Genomic DNA, 22,994 nt, shown 5'->3' on the forward strand with positions numbered 1-22,994 from the left:
TGAGTTTGCCCATAACAATCATAGTCATTCTTCTTCTGGATACTCTCCCTTCTTCACTGTGTATGGTACCCATCCTATTCTTCCCATGTTTTCTTCTCAATCTCCCACGGTTCCTGCCGCTCATACCATGACTCAAGATATGGCTGAACTATGGGCCTCCACGAAGCAGAACCTTCTAAAGTCCGGACGTCATTATAAATCCTCCGTTGACCATCACAGGAGACTTGTGCCAGTTCTCCAGGTTGGCGACAAAGTGTGGCTGTCCACTCGGAACCTTAGACTACGGGTCCACTCTATGAAACTTGCACCTCGCTTCATTGGTCCCTTTCCGGTGATTCAAGTAATTAATCCAGTTACCTTCAGACTCAAACTCCCTCCAGCTTTGAAGATCCATAACACCTTCCATATCTCGCTCCTTAAACCTCTGGTTCTCAACAAATTTTCCCATGCCACCTCGGTTCCTCAAGCCATCCCGACCACTACGGGTGATGAATATGAGGTTAGCCAAGTCCTGGTTGAACGCAAACTTCGAGGACGTTTTCAATACCTTGTGCATTAGAGGGTCTTCGGACCAGAGGAGAGTTACTGGGTTTTTAAGGAAGACTTGCACGCCCCACGATTATTGGCCACCTTTCTTAAACGGCGGTTGTTACCTGCTGTTTCTCCCAATTGTCAGGGGGGGGTACTATCAGACGCCATCCCCGCTCGCCAGGGACGGTCGTCTTCTTCTGACCGCACGTCTGACCGCCGATCCAGTGCCCACCAATGATAACAGACTTCACTAGGGTGCCAGAGCAACTAGTTTCTACTAGCCTCCAGCATTTGTCTATACTTATACATATATCCAGATTATTGTCTCCAGTGTACCGACCCGGCTCTCCCTGACCTTGCTTTTGGATTATCCTTTTGTCCTGCATTGCTCTCTTTGGTTTGACCTTGGCCTGTTGATTATTCTCTGCTTCCCCATTTTGTACCTTATCTGCCAGCGCGGTTCCTGACTTTAGCCTGTACGACCACGATTACCTCTGCCATCTCGCAGGTAGCTTCCTGGGAGGGCCGTGATCTGTACGCCGTTCGCCGCGAAGTCCAAACATCCTTGCGGGGGTCCCTGGTGAAAACCGGCGGCGTGTTAGACTCCGCGCCTCCTAGTGTAGCTGTGCCAATACCTGTAGGTGCCGCAATCCTCCTCGTGACAGCATGAAAGGGGTTAAGGGTACATTGGGAGTGCTATGTGGCTTCAATGGGTGCATAAGAGCATAAGGAGTGTATCAGAAGCATATAGGGATATCTTAATATAGTAACATATGGAGACATGGGTCATTATATAAAAGGGCTAATACTGGGCACTACTAGCCTGACTCATCAAGGAACGCATACTGAGCGGAATGTGCGTTTGTTTTAAAACACACATAAATCAGGTACACATATGCTCGAATTCAACAAGGAATGGATCTGAAAATACATGTGGTGATGAATACGGGTGTAAGTCTGCTCTGCTCTACTAGACAAGACACTGCAGGATACGTCCAATATATATGTGGAATATAAAATTGCAAAAGAACGCACAGGAGAGAAAAAATGTCACCTGTTTATAATAAAGGCATTAATGATAAAACATAAAAAAGTGGGGTTTTTTATTTTATTTTTTCCATGAAATACATTTATTAGCATGTTATGAATGTCTACTGTACATAAAATACATTTTTACAGTTGCTCCTAATTGCAAACACATGTAATAGCAAGCATAAATAGCCTTCATCACTAGTAATTAGCACTTAGACTAGCCTATAGCTGGAGTAAGAGATATGGCTGAAAAATAAGAACCAGAGTGTTGCCCAGAACTTGAATCGAACGCTGCTGTGTGCTCTTGAGACTGGCACTCGCTTACTGTACATTGATTATGGGCTAATGCTCCTTCTCTGACCTGTTCCCTCCCTGAAATTGTTGGCTGTAGTAAGTGTCCTTTGTGTGAAGATGAATTTAACGTGGCTGAGCTCTGTGGCTTCTGGTTTGGTTCTGGGCATGAGCAGAGTGATTTTGTGGATTATACACACAAAACCATCGATTATGTCTCTTGATGAAGAGGTAGTGGCATTGTGATACATATATATGGAGTTTATGATACATACATGTATAGATAGAGTTTGCGATGCACGGTATCATATGTGCTAAGTAGTAGGTAGAATGGAACTGTATGTAAAAATGGTAGTTGTATAATTGCTATGTTAATGAGAATATAGATTATCTTATATGAAGCTATACATCTTTCCTGATATCAATATAATTGTCTATGTGATGTGTTGTGTATCTTAGTGTATATGGCTAACTTTACTGTGTAAATGTATAGCAGAATCTCTGTGTAAGTGGTTTAAAGCAGGCCTGTCCAACCTGCGGCCCTCCAGATGTTTGTGAAACTACAAGTCCCAGCATGCCCTTCCAGCTATTAACAGGTTGCCTACTGGCAAAGCATGCTGGGGCTTGTAGTTTCACAACACCTGGAGGCCGCAGGTTGGACAGGTCTGGTTTAAAGGAAAATATATGTACAGTAGGAGTGTAAATCCTACATCTAGGATCTCTGCTGAGACTATATATGATACACACATTTAACACAAAGAATTAATTCAGAGAAGAAAGGGAACTCTAGTTCTTGGTAAACTGGAAACTACTTTGTGTGTCGTTAATTTTAATTATTAAATGATCATAACATATTTTTTCTATTTCAGTGGCAAAGTAATAGGTCAGGTATTGGGGTCACAGAGTGATTCGTCAGTGATTGGGATCACACAGTGATAGGTCAGGTATTAGGGATGAAACAGCGATAGGGCAGGTATTGGTGTGATCCCAATTGTGAAGCACCACGAAATTTGCTGGCACTAAATAAAGAAATGATGATGATATAGTTATAGGTTAGTTGTTGGGTGGTCACACTGATAGGTCAGATATTGGGGTCACAGAGCGATAAGTCAGGTATTGAAAGCACGCAGATAGATTAGATACTGGGGTGACATGATAGGTCAAATATTGGGGGTCACACAATGATAGGTACTGAGAACACACAGTAGTAGGTAAGATTGTGGTTAACAAAATAATAGCTAAAGTGATAGGTTGGCCATAGACGCCTCGAGTTAGAAATTGAGGTGACACTGTAGAAAGTCAGATATTGGGGTGACAGTGATATGTTGGAAACACATTCTAGGTCACATACAAGGGGGGGGGGTCACACAGAAGAACTGTAGCTGTATGGCAGCTGCCAACACGCCATAAGAATAAACCCACTTCCGGGTTTGCACCTCCCCAGCGCGTTCTACCCTGGTTGGCTGCGCCTGAAGCGGAAATGACGCGCCGGCCGTGAGGGAGGTGGGAGTGCGCGCTTCCGGCTGCGTGCAGTTGTGTCAGGCAGCGGTAGGAGGAGGAAGAGACGGCCGGGAGGGAGAGGAGAGAGCGCCCAGATATGGATATGGATATAGAGACAGAGTTTCAAGAGGCGGACAAGAACAGCAGTTGGGGTTCCATCTACCAGGTAAGGAGCAATGGCCCTGGGCTGCGATCACGTGATAATCAGGGGCTTCTCATGTCCTCCAGCATTGAACACATCCACTCTCTCTTGTCTCTCAGCTTGGCAGCCAGGGGTTAATGACTGACAGCTGTCAGTCATATCTGATACCATCCCTATGGCGTCACACATGATTCTTATACCTGACCTCATTCAGTAAGAATCTATGTACTCAGAAGCTAAAGGTGAATAATTATTCTGCATATCTCACGTCTGTGTGCTTTATAGATATTCTCATATTAACATCAAATCCCATAACATGTTTTCATTTATCATGGGAATACAGCTGCAACTGTGATCTTTGTAGTGAAATATGTAATATCCTGATACAAATATGTAGTTTGTCAGGAAGTGCAGATAAGGCTATACATTTATGTATCCCCAAGAAGTATGCATTGTGAATTCATTAACAGTAGAGCCATGTGGCTACTTTGTTTTGTAGATTGAGTGACAGACATACAATTGTCTAATAATTATTAGTACAATATGTTAAAGTAATATTTAGACACTATGACTGGACTAATCCTTTTATATGTGTGTTATCACTAAAACACACTTCATTTGTTGGTATTAATGTTTTTCAGTTTACACTTGCTGTCTTATTTAATGGTTGCTTTGTGTTAGTAAACTTGAGTACAATGCTGAGGTTTTTACTAGTTATTACAAATGACTGCTTCAGTAAAGGAAGAAGCTTTGTGGTTTAACTTCAGATGGTTTTAGGTCTTCAGAATATTCCCTGGGGTCTGAGCGGTATCCTGATACTTCTGTGGTCACTCTATTTTGGAATTGTCCACAGTCTCCAATGCTTACTCTCTTCTAGTAAATATGCTGTTCAGAATGAAAGAGTTGATGCTTTAACACATTTTTACACTACTGACAGTCTGACCCATGATCTGCCATTTTTTTTCTAAATTATGGTCATTGTGATATCCTTGACCTGTCGTCATTAGCATCCGAGGACATATTTCTATATCTTGTCATCTACACACAGTGGAACCAACATTATTGAGAATGCAACTCGTTTCTAGGAGCTAGTTACCTAACTTTGTGCCTCAAGCCTCAATGCTGTCACTATTTCCCGGTGAATTGATAGGCTGAATATTGGTTCAACCCCCAAAGGCACAGTAAGAGACACTTTTTCATGACTTTTCTCTCATCCTTTTCTTCTTGCAGTGACAGAGCATTGTCTTTTTGCACACATTTCATAGCAAACTTGATTACCAGTTTCCAGTGATACTGTTAGGTGATGAAGTTTGGTTTTATTAATTAAGTGAACACTCTGATATTTCAGTGACCAAATCAGCATGATCAGAATTGCTTCCATCCCCAAACAGAGCCTTTTTATTATTGATAGTCCTGGTTGAGAGTTTTTTCATTGATCTTCATCCTGGTCCTTGTTTTGCACTTTTTATCTTTCACTGTTCAATCAATTTCCTCTGCTATGATGCCCTAATGGATGTGGCTATGTACTTTGTTTGCTGTTTTGACAATGATTCTGATTTCTCTGTTGGGTATGTTAGTTGCAACATTTCCATAAGCAATCAATAGTTAAATTTGGTATTTTTTTGGGATAATTACAGAATATGTTTGTGGGTAATAGGATGACATTGCTTCTGTTTGAAGTAGGCAAAGAGGAATAGAAAGCATTTCTGCAGAAAATTTGTACACATTTACTTGAAATGGCTTATTAGAGCATCTGTGACCTTTTTCTGATTGCAGCTTAAAATGTCAAAGCAACTATTTCTATGGAGTCGATGACTGTGTTTTGTTCTATGACCGTTCCAAAGCGCCTCTGTGCCATTTTAAGTCACTCTGTTCACTGTGACTGTTAGCAAACTGTTAATCTTTAATAGCAGTTTCACTGAAAACCCAAAGGAAAAATTAATAACTTCTTGTGTCATCTTCACATAACCAGAGTCATTTATGTTAAAGAATCACACTTGATTTAATAATAATTAATAATATAAGTTTAGGTGTATTTTCCATTTAATAGAAATGGTGTCTTTGCTTACCACAAATATAAATTCACAGTTTTGATGCTGGAGATAATGAGGAAAATTGATTTATATTACATAACACACTTGCATGGGAAAGATACAAACTGGATAAGTCTTGACAATAATTTAAAAACCGTCCTTACATTGATATAAAAGAATAATTTCCATGTGTGTTTTGGGTCTTTTTTTTTCATTTATTTAATTTTCAACAACTTTATTTTGGATTACAAAAACAAACCATCACAGGCATTGAATGTCTACATAAATGAAGCATTTACATATATACAAAGTCATCAGAGCCAAAGTGATGCAATTGCAGTAAAAATTCACAGCTATCTGAGCATCCGAACGATTGTGTGCATTGATGATAAAAAGGTAGGATTAATATAAGGAGGGATGAAGTAGAGGAAAAGGGGACTGAGGTCAACAGAAAAGGACAATGTAGCACATTTTCTCATGTTAAGTCGCTTTCACTAGGAATTAAAAATATTTTTCTTTCTGTTAGTATTTTGGATTAAGTATAATGTTACATAATAGGGAAGACAGCAGAAAACAGGCCAAATTCATTTAGATATGGTTTCACACTTACACTGTTAGTTGGAAACCTTAAATATACTGCTAAATTGATTGTATAACAGCTAATGTTTACATGCGTACCTGCTGTGTACTATTTTATTTTCTTTAAACCTCTGTAGTAGAAGTTGTTGAAATATTGTGCTCCTGCTCAGAAATGCTTACGCCTACACAGTTCTTACACAAGGTTTACCTTGAAGGCTCCTGACTCTGTTGTTCTGTTGTCACATCAAAACTCCCTGATGAATTTTCCTTGTTACTGGCATGTCTAGTGATGCAAGCAATGCTCCACTAACCCCTTGTGAGGTGAATTGACTTTTTTTGTGGTTAGGAGAGCAATGGTTCAACATGTTATCTCATGTGGGAACATACATCCCTGCTCTGACTTTAAATCTAAAATACAAGCTTATTCAGTATGATAAGTAGTTTGTAACATTGGTGGATGAGTGTGTTAGTTATTAACCTCACTGCAAGATATTGTTTCTATTCTGTTATGAACAATTTTATTCTTAGAAAGACAAGTAGTCTAAAGTATACACCAAATGCTTATCCTGTGATCCGAACACAATGTGCATTTGTAATTATGGTTCTCTGCTAACACTTTTATTAGTATGTTTGTGAATATTATTGCTTACAAGGCAGTGCAAATCCCAAGGGCCAAGTAGTCAATGTCCCTAAAGTTACTGTTGATTCCTAACTCTTGGGAGCCATCAATGTTGTGAATGGAATCTCATCTTCCCTGGCTCCTCACTTTCACGGATTGGTTCTTTTGCAATACATTATTTTGTTCTCCAGATTACTAGCCTGTTAATATAATAGAAACGTAACGTTTATTTGCCACCCTCACATTATTGGGACAGACATATTTTGAGCTGAGCTAATATAAATGAGAATGCAGCCTATTAAATTACAAGAAATTAATGACATCACGGGCACATGATTCTAAATCAATGATGGGCAACAGCCGACCCTCTGAACTTTCACCTGCGGCCCCAGCTCCTTCCTACTCTATTGGTAAATTGTTTGTTTGTTATAGGTGTGACACTTGTTTAATATGTTTGGATTGTATGTTATTACAGACAGGTTTCTTTGATTAAATGTATTGTTTTAACATACTACTGAGATAAAGGGTACTGTGCGGCCCACTTAAACCCACAAACTCCACCTGCTCTGCCTGCCGTTCTGTGGCTCTTTGGAATCTGACCATGCTTTTTCACTATTACTATTATTATTTTTATCATTTATTTGTAAAGTGCAGATATATTGCGCGGTGCGGATCATAAGCAAATTTTGTACAATTACTTGAAACAGAAAGTAAAAATGACTAACAACTATAGCTGCAAGTGGGGAAATGTATGTGGCTTCTGCAAGGCAGGAGCGTTATAAGGTGCCGGTAATAAAACCGCTATTGGCAACTGGTATATCTGTGCATCTACTGGTGGTGTGGTATGATTGAAACATGGAGATCTGAAGGATGAATTATTTAATGTAGAAACTTTAAGACAGTCAGCTGCTGGAAACCACGGCCGTCCTTCATCATTTACATTAACCAATCTACTTTCCTTCTGATTCTGGAAATGACTTTAATTTTTATGCTGCTATTTTCTGCTCTCTCATGCTTGTACCCTCTTATTTGTGTACATCATTGCATATAGTAGTCATAGCCTGTGGTCCTGATAGCGATTGCTAGTGATAATACCCCTGTTAATATGCCATTGGTCTAGCCATTTAGCAGTCTGTACCAATGATAGAATTGCTATGTTTGTTTACACCAAGAGGTTTATGAGGTATAAGTCTGTGTATGCTTGTAGGGGCAGGGAATTCTTCATAACTGAGAAGGCTAACCCTGTTGTCTTTGATCATGCTGATTGTCTAATCATGCTTGTGCATGTTAAAATTGCTTCCCATCACCCTAGTACATAAATCCCCCAAGGACCAAAACTGTTTTTTTTTTTTTGAGAGAGGCACCAAGTCAGCAGGTCTATGTAATTTATTGTAACTGCATGCTTACAGGCAGTAATATCCTATTTTAAAGAATCATAAAATAGATGCTGTTCACATCATCAATGCAGCCGGCACACAAACTTTACTTAAAGGGTTTTGTAGCAAAAAATGACTGCCCTTTGCACAGCCTATTTTTAGTTATTTTATTATAAGTTCACCGGTGTTCGTTACTTTCCATAGGGGGTCTGATTCTGTATTTGTTCTCCTTGTGTTCTATTTGTCACAGTTGAAAACATAGTGGTAAGTTAATTGGCTATTAACTTGGCACCTCTGTGTGTTTCTGTTTAGGAAAATTAGATTGGAAGCTTCACTAAACATTCTCTACATTGCGGTGTAATATGGCAGTAATTATAGGGGAATATTTTTTTCTGTTTGAAAATCCTTTGAAGGAACACCACAGGAATCCTTGCAGATATCAAAAATTGCTGTTACGTGAAAACAATAGCTTGTACTCGGAGAGCAAGAGTACATATAATTTTGCTAAGGCCATATTCACTTTCGTTTTTCATCAGCTTGTATTTGGGGCTTAGTGGCTCTTTTAATGCGAGGAAGACAGCCTCATTTAATGTTTTTCTTTTTTAGTCTTCCTTTGAAGAATTTTGTCGTATGTGAAGCTTACTGTCTTTGTTTTATTGTCCTCGCTGTGCTGGTAATTCATTCAGTTTCATCTCTTAGAAGGCGCGGATGTGTTGATGTCAGCAGTCCCCTCTCTTGGGTCATTAGGATGCTGAGACATAGCAAGCTGTCATCACCAGCAGCACTCAGAGTCCTGTTCCAGTAATGTGTCACTCTTAATTGCTTCTGTTGGGACAGCACATTTGCTGTAAATGTTGTGTGTGCCAATTTCCTTTCTCTTTTACAGTGGTGTGCAGGTGTGTAGTGTATTTCCTATATGTTATAAGCACCAGCACTACAAATCAGTTTTTTGTAGGCTATATAACAGGTGGATAAAGGTATTATACCTACCAATGTAGTTGTGAATCTACTCAGGTAATGGTGATGTTAATGTATTGCCTCTTTCTGCACACACTATTAGTAACAGTATGGGGGCACCAAACATATTGAAAGCAGTGTTTTTACACAGGTGGGTTTATTGCCTTTGTGACCGGATGGGCTTACTTCACCACCCGATCTGTAGGGAGGAAGGAGAAAAGGAGGGATGTTTTTCCTGCACAGTTTATCTTGGTTTCTTCTAACCGTCAGTAATCAACTTTTGCTGACCACTCCTACTGGTGCCAACTGCGCAATAATTATAGGAGAATTCGGCTGACGCCACTTGGCTCCTTTGCGGCACCCTAAATCACTTACTTCTGGTATAGTCGCTGTAATGCCTCTTTGCTGTGGGCTGGCTGGTAGCTCCTGACCGCTTACTATGGATCAGGACTGCTGGGTTCAATACAGGACAGCCGAGGAACGAATTAGAATGTAAGCTCTATTCTGTTGCTCACAGGATACAGCAGGTAATAGTCGCAGACAGAATCTTCAAGCAGTAATGGTTTATTGCTCAAGAGTCCTGACAAGAACTTTTACACAGCAGTTTGTGGTACTGGGGATTATCCAGCAGTTCAGATGGAAAATGTTACATTGCCAGGTCAAACAGTCCTCCTTTTATACACATGTTGTCAGGGGGTAGCGTCTGATACCACATTAGATAATTTTACATCCCGATATAATCTAATTTTGCATCTAACACAATTTAGCTTTCACATCAACCTGATTTCCTCAAATATTTGCTGTCCATACTATGTCATTCACATCAGTCCCTGTCCCATTGGAGCTTACAGTCTAAATTCCCAAACACACACACACACACGTGTTCGTTTTGTCAGCAGCCTATCAACCTAACGGTATGTTTTTTGAGTAAGGGATGAAACTGGAGCACCTGGAGGAAACCCATACAAACTCTGTGGTCGGGATAAACTCATGACCCCAGTGTTGTGATGCAGAAGTGCCAACCATTAAGCCACCGTGCTGCCCAGTTATGCCAGGCGTAGCATGGGAAAGACAACTAATTTCTAAATATGTTCTATATTTTATGCATGATGTTCAGAATTACAGGAAAAACTCTTATCCATGAAACCCTAGGCCGCCAAGCATTCCATGTAATAGATGCCCTATAAATCTGTCTGAATATATACTTTAGCTTTCAGATCTGCCTGCTGTCGGTATATATAATTCCTTTTTTTATGCCCTTTCCATTGGAGTGTTGTCTGATTATATTTTAGTGTACGTTTGGAATGTTTATTAGTAACATTTATTTATATAGTGCCAGCATAATTCTCAACACTTTACATTTGGGTACAAACTAATAAAACAAGACTGGGTATTAGCAGACAGACAGAGGTAAGCAGGACCTTACAATCTGTAGGTTGTGACTTGTTAACAATTGTTAACTACCATCAGTTTGTGCTTTCTCTTAGGACTGTTGATTGAAAATGCATTCATTTCCTATGTCAATTTCTTACTGTTCTGCTATTTTTTATAGTCAAGGTGTTAATGATATTGTCAGATTTTGTACCCCAAACGTATTTACTTATGTTGCTTTGTATGTCTTTTAGTATCAATCCTGATCTTTTGTGTACTTGCATCGTTCAGACAGGAGAGATCATCATCATCATCACCTATTTGTATAGCGCCACTAATTCCGCAGTGCTGTACAGAGAACTCGCATCAGTTCCTGCCCCATGGAGCTTACAGTCTAAATTCCCTAATATCCACACACAGAGACAGAGAGAGAAACTAGGGTCAATTTTTTTTTTTTTAATAGTAGCCAATTAACCTACTAGTATGTTTTGATTTTTTGTGGAGTGTGGGAGGAAACCGAAGCACCCGGAAACACGGGTAGAACATATAAGCTCCACACAAATAAGGCCATGGTCAGGAATCGAACTCATGACCCCAGTGCTGTGAGGCAGAAGTGCTAACCACTAAGCCACCGTGAAATATTTGCTTAATTTTTGATATGTAGAACATGTTTTTCCATAGAATGCAACAGTGACTCCTGCACCGGTAATGCTACTTTGCATCAAAATGATCAAACAATTCTCTCAGCAATAAGAGTGCTCTAGTTTCACAGGCATTAAGTATGCCAGGTCTTATTGATTTAATCGGATTCTTTCACTGTGATACATAGTTGTGTTAGCCAGTCACTGTTGCTGTTTTAATTTAAAGCTAAGAAGCAATGTTTGTTGCACCTGTGATTTTAAGACAGTTGTGGCAGAGGTGGAAAGAGTCCATCTTTTCAGGTATCAAAATATGGTTTAAGATAGACGGGTCCATCTTGATATTGAGGTAATGTCACACAAGCAATAAATATTCTCATATTAAATTTGTTTTGATCAGCAATATGATGGTCTATCTGCTAATATCTGACTGCAGATTACTCCCCATCCCTCATATGCCTTATACATATAGTCAATTAAAAATGTACACATTTTCTTTGAATTTGCTGCTACTTTTAAGCATAAGTCACGGCTTTCATGGATGTCTCACTTTTAGTTTTTTATTGTTGCTGCTCTGTTACGTTGTGAACACTGGCCAGGAGCTTACAGTGCAGGAAGAAGTGTTGGCTAATAAAATCACAGGTCATTCCCTCTAATATTACAATTGATACAGCACATAACTATTCTTGAGTGCTATGCTGCTGGGTTACAATAAATTTAATAAAAAAAAAAAAAGAGGCCACCAGCGATTGTCTTGAGTTCAGAAGGGAGAGATGTGTATCGTGGGCATTTGATTTCTGCATATACATTACAACACTAATATTTTTCTCCTGCCACCAACTTTATTTTCCCATTGTTTTCCTGGGACACATGACTATACACTTGAAACTGTTGGGTGACTATTTCTTTGTTCCTGTATGAGTGTTATGCACAATGTATTTTGGAGGTTGTAGGATGCTGTCTTGAGTATATAGTAAATAATATCAGGTAGCATCACATCTGCATTTTACATGCCATTGAGACTGAGTAGAGGAAGTAGAGCTATAGAACACAGAACTGCTGTGTTCATAGACATTGTGGAAATTATTGCAATTATAGTACTTTGGAATTCCCCTTTTATTGCCCTCTAAACACTGCTCTTTTACAGAGCTTTGGATGTGTGAAGTTGTTGTATTCACCCTGCAGGAGTATCCGCAACATCAGTCACACTCCAGAAACTTAAAAGCAGATGTAACAGATATGTCCATGCTCAGTCCAACAGGGACGGTTAAATGTAAGATAAGAGTTATAACATGTGAATTGCTGGAAACACTGACCAAATTTGTAGATATTGCAGCATAATCAGAATATAGCTCAGACCAGCTTAAGTTAAGAAGAGCATCCAAGCTCTATTAGTCTAAGCATCTAAGCTCTATATTGGTCATGTGTGGCAGGAATGGTTTGTGAGTGGCCAGGAATAGTGTCAGCTAATTTGACCGATTTTTGACCAAGTCAGTCAAAACTGCTCTACTGACCACCAACTTTGTCCATCAAGAATTCAGTTGTTCACTCCTCAAACTGCAGTCATACAGTGACTGCTATGACTATATGTGTACAGCCATCAGACTTCCCTAATGGATGTTCAAAAGTCAGATGTGGCACTATTGGCTACCTCTCTGCCTGAATCTAAATTGCATACATTTATACAGACCTAATCAAATCTTTGTTGAACCAGAAACTCAAATTCTTCCCAAGCTTTTATTAACCTTTCTCCCCTCTCCCATGACTTTATGTATACCCATTTCTTTGATATCCGACAGAAATAAAGTTGCTTGTGGCTGCTGTTGGAAGCCTTTGTCAGCTGTGCTCTGTTTATTGCACATAAACATATGTAAAACAAATTGAGTTCTGAAACTGGAAAATAAGTTTTATCTTCAAATCCTTTTTTCTTTGGAATCTTTACAGTATATTTCCATCTGAGGCTCTTATTTGTCTTTGTGGATTTACTATATTTGATGCAAGGCCTTTTTTCCCTTGTTGACTTTTACGGACCATTTCGTGGGCTGAAACAATCTTCATGAAAACACAGAACCAGTGACCTCTCTTTGTGCATCACGCTACAATGCAATCGCTAGTAGCTGGACCATAAAATGGCTGCCTTCCCTACGAGTAGGGGACCTAGTGCACTTTAGTTTTTTGGTGGTCGTTTATGATCAACTGTAAGGCCTTCGAGGAACATCTGTTGCTTCAAAAATCCAGCAATGTTCATTTGACTTGTTGTTTTGTGCAAAATGAGGTTTGATTCTGGCTTAGAAGTATGTGCTTATATAAGTGAAGATCAATTTATTTTAGCCTGTACATGGAAATGGAGGCATGGTTTTGCCCTATATATGGTCATTCAAAAACGTGGGTTGTAACTGAAGGTGATGATGTGTTAGAGACTTTAAAAACATGAATATTTAAAATGCAGAAACATTGCAGTGGAAGGAATTGTTCTCCCACACAGAGTTTAAACATTAATATAAGGTAGTCATGATCATAAACACCTGTGGTGAGAGAATGGATGATAAGCACTGTTGGATTAGTTTGCAAACAAGTCTGGAGTTCGTGGAAGGAAACATAAGGAATCATGCATGCTATAAAGCATTTAGACTTGGTAGGTGATTGTTTACAGAATAATGGTAGACTGCCAAAATCACATTATTCTCTTCAAGTCACCTTCGTTATCAAGGCTAGGGGTGGTCCCTTTTTGTTCTGGGTATTTGCTGAAACTACCTTCAGAGCACTGGAATCTGCTAACCTCCACACACCAGAAATGAGGGGACACCAGGTGGTTCAGTGGGTGGGAACATCATGACCACACCCCACACCACCCATATCTTGGGGATTGGTGTCTATAATGGCACATGCACCATGCCATCCAGAAAATAATTTATAATATAAAAGTAGTCTGTCCATTGCATACCCTCCTAGAACATACTATACATGATCTTAGCCAAAAACCCTGAATCTGTTGTTAGATACAGAAAACTTCACCAGATTATGATTTCAAACAAACCTTCCTGCTGAGTCTTTCTTGATTCTTCCAGCCATGTGCCATAGTTGGTACAAAACACATTTTTTGGATACTATGTTGACTAGGCATCTGGATTTTTTTCAAGTCCGGCTATAGCACTTGTTCCATTTTGCAGTGTTTCCTGTTAGTTAAACCTGGATGGCCTCCTATTTCTTTGTTTGGCCTGCATCTGACGGTGTTCAGCTGGGTGATGCTGTAAATTGCTGTAATTTCCTTTTAACAGTAAGAACTGTCAACTCAAGGACCATCCCTTCTGAGAATGGTTTCCTCTTTTGTAGCAATAGATGACTAAACGTGATATTAAATGTTTTCATGAAAATATTGTACAGATGAAAAGGGACCATTTCCTAGCTGGTGCTGACTGATAAAAGTGTATATGGTGTTATTGGTGGTCAATATTCACCTTATGTACCAAATCACATAACATTTTAACATGGTCTAGGCTATCGGTAAGAAAAGGGAATAGTGTGCTTGGCCATATCAACCACACCAACAGTAATTGTCATCTATGTACCAGTGTGGTGCCCAATGGTAGGTGAATAGTCACTGCTACCAACATAACTCTGCCAAATTCACCTTGTCCCCACTAAATCACCAGGGGTAAATGCATTACTCTATTTTTAAAGTTAAACATGTTACAAATGTGATTCTATATTAATGCAGATGCACTCCACAAGTCCTAACATTGGAGGAAGCAGAATAACCTATTACTGCCTGATAAATGAGCGAAATAATGACAACAGAGTGTGTAATAAGCAGCTTGTTGTGAATTGTTATGTGTAATAACAAGACCTTGTTTTGAAGCCTTGTGTCCTCCCCTCTGTGCTGCTATACTTCCTGCATTTACTTTTTACCGTTTATGGAGAGAAGAAAAAAAGCAAAAAGCAGATCTTTCCCTTTCCTATTACCTAGGCTTGGTCTGTTGAGATGTATTAAAAGGATGTGAAACTGAACTTTAGGAGACAAAACTACACAGGAACTCTATGCCACAGTCCTCTCTTCCCTGTGCTTTATGCCAATAATATTTCTGTGCCAACATTCCAAGAGCCCCACAGAACTCTGCATCATATAAAGTGCTTATGACACTCTTGAACTTGACTACTGAAGAGCCACAGTCATTTTTGACCTGTCACCTAACCTGTATTTGCTGTAACTTCTTGCCCCATGTGACAATAAAACGTAAGATCTGCAGTTACTGGAGCCACAGAGTGCACACCTTAAAAGCTATCAACCTCCAAGATTCTTGTATGCTGAAGAGAGTACTGATGATATCATATTCGCTTTTCAGTGGAGAAAATGAACATGTATTTATATTGTTTGGAGCCAGAGCTGTAACTTAAAATTTCTTAAAATACTCCTGGGGCAAGAAACAAAATTTTCCCTTCCCCCAGCCCTCAGTTTTAACCAAATTAACCTAAAATATTCATAAACTACGCCCCACTTCAGCGTTGTGCCCTGGGCGGTCGCCCCTATTGCACAGCTCTAGTTACGACCCTTCTTGTAACCACCTATTGATATGCTGAAGATATCAGCTGATGTATTAAAGGTGATTTATTACAATAAAACTTGGCAAGAAGCTAGGATTCTTGTTCATTTACATTGTTGAAACAATATTGTAGTTTTTCAGCATCAGTTATTGTTCAGTTTAAATCTTAACTTTGCAAAGCTGTATTCAACATGCCTTCTTAAAGACTGAATGTCCTTTAATGCTGATCCACCAAAAAAAAGTTATGTGGAGAACATTCTTTCTGTCTCCTATTTACTATGCACCAGTTTCAACATAACTTGCAGTGTTCACACTAATGCCAAGTACATTATGCTGCTGGACACTTGAGAACACACTATATAACACAAAAGGGCATATTTAATTGGCCGCGTTACTCTCAAAAGTAACATGGCCGGCGCACCTTTAGTTAAGGGCGCCACAAGCAGAAATCTGCACCATTACTGTTAATACAGTAATTTTAAACCTGATTTCTTACTTGCAGCTCCATGAGCCATGGGTGCGCCGACTGTATTTCTTTTGACAGTAACTCGGCCAATTGAATATGCCCCCTCAAATGCCTATGTGTTCAGTCCCTAAAACTGCATACATAAATGAATAGCAATGCTTGAAAATCATTGTGGTAGGAATAAAGATATGAATTGCAAAAAATGAGCATCTTCTTTAAGTGGTCGGCTCCTTCTACCAATAATATGATTAGCATTGTTCTCCTCTAACATTTTAGAGCTGTTCCTTTTCAGATAACAACCTGATTGTAGTTTTTTTTTCCTTCCATTTTTGCTTGACTGTACACAATTTTGAGTTGGTTTTGGTTAACGATTAACTTGAGAATGCATGAATTTTTGCAAAACCATGTAGTTTGACCGTGTAAAGCGAGCAGATCTGGAAATGAAGAAAATAAGTGTACATCTGTGTTAATATGTGAGAGAGGATGTTCTTCACTGTACTTCGGAGAAATGTGTGAACTGTGTTCAGAGAGAGGTCAGCAGTTACTGGGGAAGGAAGTAGCTAGCACACTCTCCTTTCACTGGGAGCTGCATATAGAGAGATTATGGAGTACATGACTGTACATTTTCCTATTGCACTGTCCATTTAATACAGTCACCTACGCTTTGTGAAAGCAGCCATTTTGTGGGCTGAGCAATTATATATTTGAATCCAGCCTCTACATTTAATAGGAAGTAATGACATCACTAAAGCTTCCACTGTGTGTAGCTGTCCGGCCCACTTTAAAAAGTCACTAAAACGAAAATATATTTATAAATGTGTATACTAATATACTCATTGGTAATTTTTATTTTTATTTTTTCTTGTCTTTTTAGGCAGACGTCTATTTGTATTAGCACCCCCTCTAACACTAAGCCATGTCTCCTGTTCTCAGAGCAGGAATGTCAGCTGGCAGCAATTGCCTGTCTCTTGGTCATCTCTTAGATCTGTGTCTTATAGCAGAATGGGACTTGACATCATTAGCTGCTACTTTTACCCAAGTATGATAAGGCATCATTCAAAAGAAACGGCTTGCATCCCGGTACTAGGGGAGCAGAGGTTCTTCGTGAGGAGTTTAGATGTTTGATCAACTAGTTATCGGAGTTTCCCTAAAAATTGGTAAATCCAGCCACCTCCCTAAATTGATGACGATTGTGCCGGTAATAGTGTCAGATTAAGGAAAACGGTACAATTTTAATCGCTGTTAGTACAAATGCCTACATTTTAGGAAAAAAGCTCCCTGAACTCTTCATGTCAAGCGATGTTGATGATTGGATCATAATACTTCCCGGTTTTACCGTTTAGAAAAGAAAGGTGGAATTGCTTTTAATGTAAACAATAATTTGAAAGCATCATTAATATTGGGCACCATGGGCTTAAGTTTATTTAGTTAACTGCAGAAACTAGCGAGAGAGGTTTTTTCAAGTAGACAACTAGGACCAGAGGATTATATAAAAATTACTGTAATGGAAAATAACTATGGACATATTACTCTTACAACAATAGTAGGGAAATTACTTAAATAATCAATAATTATTTTTTTTTTAAGCAAACTGCAAGATGCAAGGAAGCACAGTTTTTCTGCTGAGAGATGATTACGTCAAACTCTAAAGTTATTGATGGTGGATCTGTGTATATTAAGATTTTACCAAGGCATTTCTTACGGAGTCCCACAATAAATTCAGAAACAAACAATACTTGGATTTGACTGAAAGATAATGAAGTGTATGGATGTAAGCACTCATCAGCAGGGACCTCTCTCCCTTCTGCCTCATGTCTGCACCTCCTTTGTCTACCTTGTTTGTACCTGTCCTGTATCATATTCTGTTTTTGTTTAAACTAAACTTGTATGACTTTAGTATAATCTGTTTTATGCTCATGTTTTATTTCAAATGCTTTATAATGCTGTTTGTCCGGCGCTTTGAAATCTGTGTCGCCTTACAAATAAACTATGATGATGAAGATTTAGCTACAGGACTGGAGACAGTTAATGATGTAAGCTTAGATGAGGAGCTGGTAACTATTGGAGGACCTCATGGATCAGTCTATGTCCTAGTTTTATTTTGTGTAATCACTAGTGATAATTATTTGTTGCCTACTATGGTGGGTAGGTTTAGGGAGGGTATATTAATTGCGTAGTGATGAAGAGCAAAGTATAAGAATTGACTAAAGGGTGGAATCTTTATTTTGATACACCAAAATGTAAAATAATGTCACACCCATCTGAAAGCAGAATACAGAATGAATGGGGATGTGATATCCGCAACACAGAGGGAAGGGGTCCTTGGGAGTTCTGGTTTCAGATGATCTGCAGGTAAGGTTAGCTGTGGGAAATGCCAGTAAAATAATTGGTTGTACAGGAAGAGGTATTAGTAGCAAAATGAAGGTGGTTACATTGCTCTTCCCCTTTTTTAAGCTCAATGATAAAACCTCTCCCCTCAACAAATGTGTACACTTCTGGAGGCCTTCTCTACTCTCCTAAAATACAACAAATTCAGAAACGGGCTGGTGAAGTGGTGCATGGGCTGCATAATAGAACTCATCAGAAAAGGCTTGAAGAGCTGAAGATATAAATCTTAGAGGAGAGAAGGAACAGAGGTGATATGATGGAAACATTTAGATTTATTAATAGATATCAAGAAGTCAATATATTTAAAAATAAAAGCATTTCATGAACATGGAAAAAGAAATATGGGGAGGAAGACTGAAAAGTAAATTAATGACTTCTTACACAGAAAGGGTGATAGATCCGTGGATCATTATTCCAGCAGTTGTAGTGGGGACTCATACAGTAAAAGAATTTAAGAATGCGTGGGACAAGCATATGGCTATTGTTAAGACTTTGAAAACATAAAGAAAAACAAAACCAATACATACAAAAAAAATGAGTACTTCCATCTGGTGTACTCAGGTTTGTGTTAACACCATGCCAAAGAGAAAATACATCTGCAGTGATATAAGAAAATATCAGAACGGCAATTCTTATTGCTCATCAGTCTGCGAGATAGTTGACAATCTTACTATCAGTTACACGGTCGTGGAGGAGTCATGGTTTGGGTTTGTTTGACAGATATGGGACCTGAACTTCTTACAATCATTGAGTAAACCATAAAACTCCTCTTTGTACCAGTGTATTGTGGAGGAAAATGTAGGCCATCTGACAACTGAAGTTTAGCCAAAATTGAATCATACAACAGGTCAATAACGATCCTAAGTATACATGCATATATATACAGGTGATTTGGCTGAAAAAGAAAAGAACCAAGGTCTTTTGGGACCTTAACAGAGCTGTGCCTAATGTTTTAAAAGTCAATGAACTGCGATAGTGTAAAGACAAGTGGGCCTAAATGCCTCAAATACTGTGGTAAAAGACTGATTAACTTCATATAGAAAATTATGAATTCAAGTTCTTTCTGCTAAAGGTGGTTCTACAGGATACTGAATTATAAGATGTACTTACTTTTGGACACAGCTTCTCATGCAGGACTTTTTTTTTTTGTTCCATTCAATAAAACTGATGTGAAAGACGCTAGAAAAGTCCACATTTATCCATGGTTGCTGGCTTACCATTTTCTTTTTATATGTGCAGTAATTATCCCAGGGTTGCTCAAGCTTTTCTAAAATATAACAATGTGCTCTTTACGATTCAGAAGTTATTGAGTAACATTGACACCCTTATTGATGGGTCTTACACTAAATAAACCACCAAAATAGTGTGTACATTTCTGCTTCAGGTATATAATTTTGCGCCGGCCTGTTTTTGAAGCACGGAAACCTTAGAGCACAATTTCATGTTTCTCACAAGAATTTTTTTTTTTTTTTTTTAATGTTCTGTAGAGTAAAATGTTTATCTATTTATCATATTGCAGAATAGGAGAAAAGGCCAATGTGTCATTAATAAACCCAAAATGTGCATCCTGTTTTAACTACACAGAATTTATCTCTTAGGGTATTAGGGCAGAGGTACTCAAACCCAGTCCTTAAGAACTACCAACAGGTCATGTTTTCAGGATTTCTGTAGAAACAGGGGAGATTATTGACCCATGAAAATAGATTAACACGCCTGTGCATGATTAAAGAAATCCTGAAAACATGAACTGTTGGTAGCTCATGAGGATAGAGTGACCACCTGTGTCTTGGGGCATGGTCACTTTGAGTCCTGTGTATTACTCCTGTCTTTGTGGACAGCAGCGCTGTGCAGTATAATGCTCTAAGGACCTATGTGCCATGCTTCTTCTCAGGCGGTTTGAGAAACTGCTCATGTGGATGAGCCCTTAAAGATCTGAGTGCAGGGTTAATGTGGGATTTTTTTGGCATTAGATTGGTCTTCCCTTTGCTTTTCCAAATGTGCACAAACAAATGTTTAAAGTTGGTTATGATTGTAGCCTTTGAATCAGTCACCTGCTTCATTCTGGGTTTGAAGGACCGATGGAAGTTCATATGATACTGTCCCGCATACCTTTTCAAGTAGATAAATCCGTTCATCCTGGCTATATTCAATTTTCATATATGATTGCACTGAATAGCCAGTGTGCAGTGGATCCTTGTTTTTCCTATTTGTCATTCTCTTTAGAGGTATTGAGATAGGGCAGTAAGCAACCTAAAGCAGGAACATATTACTGTGTGTGGTTTCTGACTTTGGCATGAGAAGGTACCTAAGCTGCTGATACAGGAAGGTGCCTGTATATATGACTTAGTTACATTTTAGGAGTCAGCTTCTGGAATTTTCCTATCTGTTTGATTTCTCACCATTAATTTGTTTACCAACATAGAAACAATTGTCTGGCTTATATATATTTTCCAACACTTATTTTTTTCCATGTTCTATTCTTGTATTTTCCATTTCTAAGTGTATTTCTGGATACATTTTTTTTTTTCATTTTGTGACACCAAACTTTTAGTTCCACTAATGTATTTGTGTAAATTGCAATTTAACGTTGAACCAGTCTAATCAGCCAGGGAGCCACAGAACAACATTTTCTGCCATCACCTAAGTAATTGGGTTATTTAGTGAGCCAGACCTTTGAGGTTTAAGGAACCAGTGTTTTTAGTTTTCCTTAATCCTCTAGATTTTTCTGACTGGAATGGACTAAGTAAATGGAGGGGACATAATATGCGATTGAAAACGCTTCCATAGGTAGTGAAACTTGGGTGAATGCATGATTTTTTTGGAAGTATCCCATAATTCAGTGGCTCTGCAGAGGTTAGTTTCAGGGTGGTGTGCGTCATGTGAGAGCTGTTGATCCATCCATGACTTGGTGGATGCTAGAGAGCCCAAAGCCAGAAAACTACTATACCTGTTCTTATTTTGTAGTCACATTGTAGAACGCTTGCTAGGACTTCCGTTCAATATCTGGGACGTCACAGACTTCTACATATGCACTGTCCCGGGAAATATACTTCACATATCATTTCAAAGGATGTTGTAATCTAAATGGTGAGACTAACTGTTCTGCCAGCTCTTACAGGTGCAATAGCTGGCTCTATGATATTTAGTCTAGGTAGTTTGAGCCAGAATAATTGAGTGATGAGACAAGAAATATCACCAGGTGTACAATGGTTTTAAAGAGGCATTGTAACCTGCCTGCACAGCAATTCCAGATCAATACAGAGCAGATTTTTAGCACATCATTTTATTTTTGTAGTGTTCTCTGCAGGGTACTCTTATATATTTAGGAGCATAGAAAACCTTGTTTTATTGCATATGCTATACATTTAAATAAACCTTACAAATAGAAAATTCCTTTTGTATTTTAAGTTGCTGTGTGTATTGGTCCAATGTGTGTCTAGACAACACTATGATAAGAGCTGCCTATTGTTTTGTAACATAATGAAGAGTGGCAAGTCATTGAAGCTGTGGTGCAAAACCTATAGACATGATGATGAAATACATCATGTAGGAATATTTCTTCCAATAAAAACTGACAAACTCTTATTTAAACAAAACTGATAACTGTGTCCTTCTAAGTCTGTTTCAACTTGAATACAAATTATAAGCAGTCCCTTTAATTATACCAACCAAGTTGTCACTGCTCACTGTTAATCGTTGACCAGTTAAATATATGCATGTTTCTGCCCTCTTCATCTGTTTGCATTTGATAGCATGCTGATGCTTTAATAGGGAGGACAGATGCCAGGAACCCTAGATAATTTTAGACTGAATCTGACTGGTCATGAATCCTGTTTCTAAGAATCCATTTGGTCTGTCCAGAATTGTATATGACTCTGTGATTGACTCCATGGTTTTTTGTTTTTTTTCTCCTCTTCTGGTTATTGCTTTGCTTTTGCTTCAACAAAATGTGTATTTTTCCGGGGAAGTGCATTGATTTCCTTTACCTCGAACAGTTGAAGGTTAACACAGGTTCTACGTGGAACACAACAAACTGTTGGTTGTTCAAGGACTAGGAAGATTAACTGTTACTAAATTGCTTATCGGAAAACAGGCTTTGAAATGTAAGCGGATACAGACGACAGAGTGCTTATTTGTGAGAGAATGTAAAATAGTTTCTAACAGGTTCTATCAGTGTGTTTATAGATGCTGGGGAAACCGTTCTACTGAGATATCACTTGAAAACATCAATTTTCCTGGAATAAAATAATCATCTTTTATGGCACCAGCAAAGTGCAACTAGTCACAGAGACTGTGTCTATATGTCAAATGAAGCATTTTGTCACCAAGCTGCTGGAGTCCAGTGCTTGTAATCCCTTCCGTTTGTCACTATGCACAACTTTGGTAATGGTTGCTTTTCCAGGCAGAATAACTGGGTGAACTTTGAAACTACACAGTCTGCATTGACAAGTTGTTAGTGCATTTTGTTAGATGATTGTATGAGTTGTCTAATCGGTTGTTTCATTAGGCAATCCTTGCATGTAAGATTGT

The 22,994-nt window shown here is 38.8% G+C and overlaps 1 protein-coding gene across 2 annotated transcripts in view; it reads left to right on the top strand.

The window, feature by feature from the left end:
* The first annotated feature begins 3,365 nt into the window (after window positions 1-3,365).
* Window positions 3,366-22,994, top strand: part of PTPN1 (protein tyrosine phosphatase non-receptor type 1) — a 67,993-nt gene continuing 48,364 nt past the window's right edge. Inside the window, exon 1 of one of the 2 annotated variants that reach the window (XM_075176469.1) lies at window positions 3,366-3,520. In XM_075176469.1, the coding sequence (XP_075032570.1) occupies window positions 3,452-3,520 (69 nt within the window). In that variant the 5' untranslated portion in view covers window positions 3,366-3,451. The remainder of the gene's footprint in view (window positions 3,521-22,994) is intronic. The other variant, XM_075176470.1, reaches the window with a different exon arrangement.

Source organism: Mixophyes fleayi, chromosome 6, assembly GCF_038048845.1.
Source record: "Mixophyes fleayi isolate aMixFle1 chromosome 6, aMixFle1.hap1, whole genome shotgun sequence".
In the NCBI taxonomy this organism is placed as follows: Eukaryota; Metazoa; Chordata; class Amphibia; order Anura; family Limnodynastidae; genus Mixophyes; species Mixophyes fleayi.